We start from the raw sequence: 8,995 nt of genomic DNA, 5'->3' as shown, positions 1-8,995 counted from the left end.
ATTTGACTTTCAGGAAAAGAACACTTAAACTGTTGTGGTGGAAAATTTTCAAGTACACATATCCAATTTTTTTTCTCTGTAATATTTAAAGAGTTTAACTTTGACTCACGTGCAATTTCGAACAGCACAGACAAAAAGCTATCAATACATACGAAAGTTGTCTGTCTTTGAATCTTTATAGTTTATTGTAATGTATGTTTTGGGATTAATATGCTACCCCCTGTCACTGTAATACTACTACTACTACTACTACTACTACTACTACTACTACTACTACTACTACTACTACTACTAATAATAATAATAATAATAATAATAATAATAATAATAATAATAATAATAATAATAATGTACATCTTTTAAGCTGTTATGATGTTGCCTGTCCAGCAGAGGGCGATAGCTGCAAAATAGGTTGAGATTTTTTTTACGGAACCTGTTGATGACGTCAGCGGAAACACCCCGGTCCACTGTTTTTCGTAGTCATCCTTGGCTAACGGCTCACAACCGAAGAGTTGACTGTATCGCGTTTAAAGTCTGCAGTTTTTGTGCTTGTTTATTCGTCGTGGGACAACATGCCGTTAGAAAACCTAGAGGAAGAGGGTTTGCCCAAGAACCCGGATCTGAGGATAGCTCAGCTAAAGTTTCTGCTCACCATGGAGGCTCATCGGCAGGATGCTAACGTGAAGACGGAGCTCATGGACGCTATCAAAGCTAACAGTGAGTTAGCGTTTTACTAGTGAGCTCGGGGACAAAGACAGCTATCAGCCAATGTTTTAATCTATTTTAGAGCGCAAATCATCATTTGAATTTAGATAAAACTGAGCGTTGTTTGTAAAAACGAGGCTTTTCTTTGTGGTGAATATTAATTAGCTTCCTGGCTAACTTTGTTAGCAGAAACACAGCAGAAAAAAATACGAAGGACGTAAAACTAATCAAGATATGTCACTGTTTGTATCAACAAGGGATTTTATTTGTGTATTTTAATATATTTTTCTACTTTTATAAGTTTATTTTGATTGTTGAAGAGCGTTACTTTCGGTACTAATAATATAAAATAAGCCCTTGTCATGAAAACGATTTTGTTAACTAAGTTTGATTCAGACTATCGTTTATGCAGTTAAGTAAATCTGTTATGTTTCAGATATGGCACCATACTATGAGGGCCTGTGTAAGGAGCTGAAGTGGCAGCTGGACAGTGAGCTACTAAGTAAAATGAAAAAGGCCAACGAAGAAGAGCTGAAACGCCTGGATGATGTTCTGGAGGACGCCGAGAAAAGCCTGGGGGAGAGCGAGATCCGGGATGCTATGATGGCCAAGGCCGAATATCTTATTAGAATTGGCGACAAGGTAGGTTCACACTTCTTCACCTCTGTGATAGTACATAGAACTTGGTGCACATTTGATTATTACTCTATGGAAGTATTGTGTGTTGACGTATTCTGTGTTGTCTCTCTGTAGGAGGGGGCTTTAACTGCTTTCAGGAAAACTTATGACAAGACAGTGGCTTTGGGCCACAGACTAGACATCGTCTTCTACCTTCTGAGGATCGGCCTCTTTTACATGGACAGCGACCTCATCACAAGGAACTCAGAAAAAGCCAAGAGGTAAAGTCTTTGTGTGGACTCATTTTGTAACTGTGTGGCATCTTTAGAGTACTAATTTTTTTTAACTCCTTCCTGCAGCCTTATAGAGGAGGGAGGAGACTGGGACAGGAGAAATCGTCTGAAAGTTTACCAGGGCCTCTATTGTGTGGCAATCAGGGACTTCAAGCAAGCGGCTGAGCTCTTCCTCGACACGGTTTCTACCTTCACCTCCTACGAACTCATGGATTACAAGACTTTTGTTACTTACACTGTTTATGTGTGCATGATTGCTCTGGAAAGGCCTGACCTGCGAGAGAAGGTAGGCTTTTTTTCTATAAATATAACCAAGTTGTTAATCTAGAGCAGTATTTTTGATTCCTTTTTTTTCTCATAGGTGATAAAGGGAGCAGAGATTTTGGAGGTGTTGCACAGCCTGCCTTCTGTCCGTCAGTATCTTTTCTCGCTCTACGAGTGCCGCTACTCCGTTTTCTTTCAGTCTCTGGGTAAGAAATCTTTATCCTTCCTAAAAATAAATGTCATTACCTGCAGTCATTTGTTTTCTATAGCAAATGTGAATCTTTGTGCTTTAGCACTGGTGGAGCAGGAGATGAAGAAGGACTGGCTTTTTGCCCCTCACTACCGTTACTATGTGAGGGAGATGAGGATCCAGGCGTACAGCCAGCTGCTGGAGTCCTACCGCTCACTCACTCTGGGATACATGGCAGAGGCCTTTGGCGTCAGTACAGAATTCATTGACCAGTGAGTTTTGATTCACTTCTAGTGCCATGTTAGGTCAAATCCACAGAAGGGGTCGTCGTTTGCTGAATATCTTAAGCGACCCATCTGCTTGGTAAATAATTCTAACTTGGTCTTATTTTTTTTCCTTCCAGAGAACTGTCTCGATTCATAGCGGCGGGCCGTCTCCACTGTAAAATCGATAAGGTTAACGAGATTGTGGAAACCAACAGGTGACACTTTTGGTCCATTTTTCTTACATATTTGGTATCAAGATCCTGATTTTTAATCCTTTTTTTTTCTTCAGACCTGACAGCAAAAACTGGCAGTACCAGGAAACCATCAAAAAGGGCGACTTGCTGCTCAACAGAGTTCAGAAGCTGTCAAGGGTTATTAACATGTAATAACCTTGGCTGTCTTCATCGCAACGCCGCGTTCTTGGATTTTTCTTCAGTTTTCCAACACTTGTTTGTCTGACAAAGTGACTCTTATATTGTGTACATAATAAAAACATGTTTTCCTGCCAAATCTCCTGAAAGTTCTTGATTGGATGAACGAGACAGAGACATGATTTCATATAAATATCAGTATAAATTATTTTATTTACACAAACTTGTTACAAAACAAATAAACTATACAATCTCTTCTTTAAATATTAATTCCTAACCTATGTTGTGTTCATGAATTACATAGCAGCCAATACATGAGTCCAGCTGAAAAATGATTCTGATAATGTATACAAAAGAAGAAATCTATACACTTTTACAAAGAATGAATGGTTGATTTCTTTTTTTTCCTCAGACTTTTTGTCCCTCACATTCCAAGTCTATGGTTTGAATAAAGAAAGCATCCTTACAATGCCTTTCTGTTCAAGAAACAAAGTTAGGGTCTCTGAAACCTCAGTAAAGCAGATCCATACTGAGGATAACATCCGTTTTCTTTCTGGGAAACTGGCGGTTTTATACGGGGCCAAGCTTTCACCACATTTAGAATTCACAGGCAGATTCATAACCAAACTCCTAAACACTTTGAACATTCAAGTAAGGTAAAAACGACCCAAAGAATACAGTCGAGAGGAAAACAAATTCAGGCACTTTCTTTAATCGGATATTTCTTCTTTTAAACCTGTGATTCAAACGACTTGTTTGGCAACGACGATGCAAGCAGCAATCTTTGTCGATCCCCTTCAGCCTTCCGAAAAAGTTTCATATCGTTTGACGGGAGCTGCGACTTTTCCCCCCACAATCACAGATTTCTCTTGTGTTGATTCTTAGGCAACAGAATTTTTTTTTTCTGAAAGCACGTGTGATCAAGACCTTGAAAGGTGACTAAAGGTATCCTCCGTCGTACAGACGCATGCTACAGTGGCGACGCTCTTTAAAGGATGTGATTCATGAGATGCTTCAGCTACTGTATGGAGATATTGCATCGTATAGACTTGGCAGTGGAACACTTCAAATAGTCGTGTTCTTTAAAGTTACTAAACAATTTTCCAAAATTGTAGCAAAAAATTGATGCATACGAAAAATGTGCAAAAATACATAATTTACTATGTACAATTTGATAACAAAATATGTCATTTCAAATACTTCAATACTTTTTTTTTGATACAGGAGCTACAAGAAAGGGAGGGGGAGCTACTTTTCTTTTTCTAAATGAAATCCTCTCATTTACGTTTTCTAGGATTTGACATCAGTTGTGTAAAAAGGACTACTTTAGTCAAAAGATGCATTCTGTGAAGTCATCTCCATGAATCTCACGCCATAACATTCACCCCGAATGCGCAAACATCCCAGCGCGACAGGCTGGGACCGCCGCGTTTAAGACTCCGTTTTGGAATACAGCATCGTGTCTGGCCACTCCGACAAGCCACTTGGTGAGCGACCAGACGTTTGGGTAGTGGTTACACGCAGGAGGGGGGCAATCCCACCTGCAGAAGACGAGTGACGTGCAAGTTTTGTTCCAGTTTTAGGCGTACCATACCTGATTCCCTACATGGGAGAAGTAAAACGTTACAATTCACATCTGCCTGACCCCCCCCAAAAGCTCCACGGAGGGGGGAAATAAAAAGAAATGGTGGCTATAGCAACACAGCTTGCACAGATTCTCATACCCATAATGCACCATCACTGCTTCAGAAGTACTGACCCCAGCTTTAAAGACGACCACTTGGCAAAGCCTTTGGCTAGTTTTGTGGACAGCGGCGCCGTGCCTGTGGAGAAAGTAGCTTTGTTTTTCCTTTATTTAGTGCTGTTCACAGTTGGGGGTGGGTCTCAAGGGGCTGTCACGTCGGACAGATTCAGGTGCCCCCTCTGGATCTGATCAAAGATTTAACCCGAGGGGAAACACCAGGTGCCCTTTCACATTTCAAAGCACAACTGTCTTCCTCAAGTTTCCACGACTTTTCATAGTTCAGTGTAAAAAGCTCGTAAGAAATTATACGTATAGAAAATAAAAACTTGCATAATTATTTTGGGTAACTTAAGAATCTCCAGATCATCCAGGTAGGCTCATCTCAGGTGTGTGAACGCGACCAAAGGTTACAAAACGAGGGCGCCACAAGGACGCACACCGAGAAAAAGAAGCCAAACAAGGTGATTTTGTGTTGCGATTATTAATTCCCTCCTCCTGCTCTCCTAACAAGGCTTCTGAGATCAGGCGCTGGGGGTGTCATTATGTTGGAAAGTCCAGTAGTCAAGCAGAATCTGAGAAAAATCTTTGTGTCTCACAAACACACACGCACACTTTTACACCCATTCTTCTGCTTAGAGAGATCTGCTCGTCGTCTCTGCAGTCACTCCGTTTCAGGGCGGCACGTTTGCAGCAGCCCTTAACCTGAACACCGGGACCAGACAACCATGGCTGATGCAGACTGATCCCTCTGCCTCTGACTGCATGGGAGGAGCTCTCAAAATACTGAGAAACCCCTTGCATGGGGGGTAGAGGGGTGGGGGTTCTTGGCTCGATAATCAGACCCCAGTCCCTGTTTAGTCCCCCCCCTCAATCACACGTACACACACATACATGGCTTTGGGAAAAGTATTAAGGACCACATTTACTTTACTGGGCAGTCCAGGTCATCTCCACCCTGAGGATTGTGGGTAGCTGAGAGTAATGTGGATTTTTGTTTCAGAAGGCCTCATGCGGTCCAGAGCAGTTGGTGGACCGCTCCAGATTACTCCTCATCCGTTTTTCCAGTTCTGAAGCCGGAGAAGCCGGAGACTCCTGTCAGGGACGAGCCTTGGGCTGTGGGAGAGAAAGGAGGAGGTCAAACCAAATCCTCTGATGGAAATGTGCGAATATTATCCGCACTACAAACAAACATGGAAATCAAAACCAGGGTTGCAACAGGCATGGCTACTGCAAAGTTCTACTAAAATAAAAACTGTATTTTTGGTGTTTTTAGCATGTTCTTGTGGGATTTTTATGTTAATGGAGAGTAAAGAAAAATGAACTCAATAATACCTTTATGAGCATTTTTAAGCTCAAAATCATGTTGAATCAAGAGCAGACAAAAAAAAAAGAAGTTTGGAAATATAGCATATTTGTAATGTAGAAAATATGGTGAGTGGGCCTCAAACTTGCTGCTCCAAGCTCTCAGCAGCGGGGCAGGGGTTGCTTAGCAGCAATGGTCCCGCCCACAACTCATGCTACGTTCACACCAGCCACAGTTAGCGCATTCGAGAGACCACTTCCAATAGTCACATGTCGATAAGCAAGTCCATTTGCAGGTTTTATGTACAAAGAGCACAGCCATTGAACGTGCTTTGAAAGTTACATTAGCTTAATTTTGACTAATCAATCACTTGAATTTAATAGTGACGCATGGATGGCGCCCGTCAGCAACAATGAAGGTGAAATTCATAGTTACTGTTTGTATCCAACTGGAATTATACAACACCAAGTACTTCATATAACAGAATAGAGCTGTGAAAGAAAAATTCTGGAGCAAGATTTGTGAGATTTGCACCAAGCCTCTTCTAACTGTAAATACAGAGGGCCAAAAAAGTTTTAGTCAGCCACCAATTGTGCAAGTTCTCTCACTTAAAAAGGTGAGAGGGACCTGAAATTTTCATCATGGATATTTATTTATAAATTATGGTGGAAAATAAGTATTTAGTCAATAACAAACAATCAAGATGTCTCTCACTGACCGTAACTTCTTCTGGAAGAGGATCCTCTGTTCTCAACTCGTTACCTGTATTAATGGCACCTGTTTGACCTCGTCATCTAGATAAAAGACACCTGTCCACAACTCAGACAGTCACACTCCAAACTGCACACTGCTCGGGTAATGAAGGAGTGGCTTCGTAAAAAGCATTTCAAGGTCCTGGAGTGCGCAAGCCAGTCTTCAAATCTCAACCGTTGAAAATCCATGGATGGAGTTAAAGGTCTGTGTTGCTCAGTGAGAGCCTCAAAATATCACTGCTCTAGAGGAGATCTGGATGGAGGAATGGACTAAAATACCATCAACAGTTTGTGAAAACCTTGTGAATACTTACAGAAAATGTTTGACTGCTGCCATCGCCAATAAAATGAATATAACAAAGTACTGAGTTGAACTTTTGTTATTGACCAACTAATCTTCCATCATAAATTACAAATAACTTCTTTAAAAATCAGACGATGTGATTTTCAATTTGTCTCTAATAGTTGAGGTATAACCATGATTAAAATGACAGAACACTCATCTTTTAAGTGTGAGTACTTGCACAATTGGTGGCTAAATAAATACTTCTTTGCCCCACTGTATCTGTGTTATCAGGTAGTGAGAGTCCAGTGAAGTGTGTTCAAGAATGCCCGTCCACTGGGTTCTAGAACACGCCTCACACGTCCGGTGTGTATTTAGCATCAGAGGCCAATTTCTGTAGAAACCATCTACTTAGAAACGATAAAGGTTTTTGGATTTTGGCTAAAAACGGCAAAATCATAAGATGACTGGAATGAAGGTTTCAGGACTCTTAAAAACCAACCTGATGTAAATGGGAGTTGTTTGGTAGTCCTGGTGCCCCTGGAATGCTCCGCCCATGCTTCCCATGGATGTTGTTAATGGCAGGAGACTTTGCCACTTTGGGTCTACCTGTCCCTGGCCCACCCCCTCTTCCTGCCCCAAGCCCTCCTCCCCCCCCTCCACTATTAATGCCACCGGAGGCCGAGGAGCTTTTGCGCTTCTTTCCTTCCAGGCGTCCGTCTGAGGAGTGGTGGCTAAAGCTGGTGTGGTGCTCGGATGACGATGAGGACTGGCGGTGGACGAACGGACCCAGGGAAAGAGTGGAGTCGCTGCTGTTCATCACCACACTCATCCGCTTGATGGACTCTGCAGGGCTGCCTGAAGGAGGACCTCGTGCCGGCGGCCCGGAGGAGCCACCCGCTGAACCTCCAGAAGCCTCTGCCTTGAGACTGAGAGAGTTGGTCCGCACGTTGGGACCACAGTTGAGCCCCATGCTGTGGACTCCACTGTGGGAGAAGGACATTGACGATGACAGACCTAATGAGCTGTGTTGGTGAGTGCTCCCTGAGCTGCTGACATTTGCACAGTTCTTCTTGAGGGATGAGGAGAAGTTGGCGTTAGAGGAGGAAGATTCAGAGGATGACGTGAGGACAGAACTGTTTTTCCTCTTCTTCGCAGCACTGAAGTTAGTGCTGCTGTTGTTATTGTTTGCTCCTCCGGTGGTGTTTGGGGTGACCGATGTGGAGGAGCTTGAGGAGGTGTCCCTAGGCCTGAAAGATGAGGAGGACGACGACTTGGTGGTGCTGGAGGAACGAGACTTTGGCGCCCGGCCTGAAGCGAGGGAAGGTACCAAGGAAGAAGAGGACGAAGACAAGTGGGCTGAAGGCATCTGTGGCGACGAAGACACTTGTCGGGCCTGCGTGGTGCCATAGGCCGGGTGCTCAGCCCCGCCCTGTGGGGAGCTGCAAGCATTTAAGGTGGTCCCATAGGAGAGCGCTGATTTGCCCTCATGAGTTTGGCTATAAGGAGTTTGGGGCAAAGTGGCAGGGGGGCTCAGAAAGCCTGTGGAGGGAGTGTTACTGTGGGAATTTGTGCTTGTCCTATGGGTGGGTGCAACAGAGGAGTTCTCCAAGGCCAAGGGGATTTTCCTGAAACGCATCAACAATGATGTCCGTTGGTTTTTTATTGCTGAAACAATGAAAGCATTTGATGATTTTTACATTGACACTTACTTCCACATTTGAGCGTTGACATGCTTCTCCATCATCGTGGTGAGGGCACATCGCAGTCTGTCCCACCGCCTGTCAAAGGAGTAACAGCCTCTGCCAAACAGTCGACTGCCAAACGTACAGAACTGAGGAGAAGAGGGGAAACGAGGTTAAGACGAACATTCATTCATTAAAAGGGCCATTCCATGAAAAAACTACGAATTGGGAGAGCTGGTTTGAACATGAATTATTGAACATCGATGGATAGTTACACGTGTCTTCAGGAAAATGATCCGCAATAAAGCAAAAAGGATTTTCGATACAGAGATTGATGCTTCAAAGAGAAAAGAAACATTCACAGTCAGTGCTAACCACAACAATGTTCTCATCGTTTCAATACATCCTGAAATTTTCACTTGGTGTTGGTGACCGCATTTCACCGCAAAATTAACCCATTAGCCATCACTATTCTGTCTGGCAAATTTTGTGGATACACGCCTCAACTATACAGTATGTAC

At 43.1% G+C, this 8,995-nt stretch overlaps 2 protein-coding genes across 2 annotated transcripts in view; one reads left to right on the top strand and one right to left on the bottom strand.

Annotated features, from left to right (window-relative positions):
* The first annotated feature begins 440 nt into the window (after nucleotides 1-440).
* Nucleotides 441-2,846, top strand: psmd6 (proteasome 26S subunit, non-ATPase 6). Its single transcript, XM_024269763.1, has 8 exons — nucleotides 441-717; nucleotides 1,142-1,347; nucleotides 1,459-1,604; nucleotides 1,683-1,902; nucleotides 1,978-2,086; nucleotides 2,174-2,342; nucleotides 2,474-2,551; nucleotides 2,626-2,846. The coding sequence occupies exons 1-8, from the start codon at nucleotides 573-575 to the stop codon at nucleotides 2,720-2,722; spliced, it is 1,170 nt and encodes a 389-aa protein (XP_024125531.1). The 5' UTR covers nucleotides 441-572; the 3' UTR covers nucleotides 2,723-2,846.
* A 557-nt stretch (nucleotides 2,847-3,403) lies between these two features.
* LOC112144894 (ataxin-7) overlaps nucleotides 3,404-8,995 on the bottom strand; it is a 29,511-nt gene continuing 23,919 nt past the window's right edge. The window contains exons 11-13 of the mRNA XM_024269760.2: nucleotides 8,502-8,623; nucleotides 7,292-8,417; nucleotides 3,404-5,564 (exon numbers count right to left, since the gene is read on the bottom strand). Coding sequence (XP_024125528.1) covers nucleotides 5,547-5,564; nucleotides 7,292-8,417; nucleotides 8,502-8,623 — 1,266 coding nt within the window. The 3' untranslated portion in view covers nucleotides 3,404-5,546. The remainder of the gene's footprint in view (nucleotides 5,565-7,291; nucleotides 8,418-8,501; nucleotides 8,624-8,995) is intronic.

The sequence above is a fragment of the Oryzias melastigma genome, linkage group LG5, assembly GCF_002922805.2.
Source record: "Oryzias melastigma strain HK-1 linkage group LG5, ASM292280v2, whole genome shotgun sequence".
NCBI lineage: Eukaryota > Metazoa > Chordata > Actinopteri > Beloniformes > Adrianichthyidae > Oryzias > Oryzias melastigma.
This window is presented reverse-complemented; position numbering and strand designations above follow the sequence as displayed.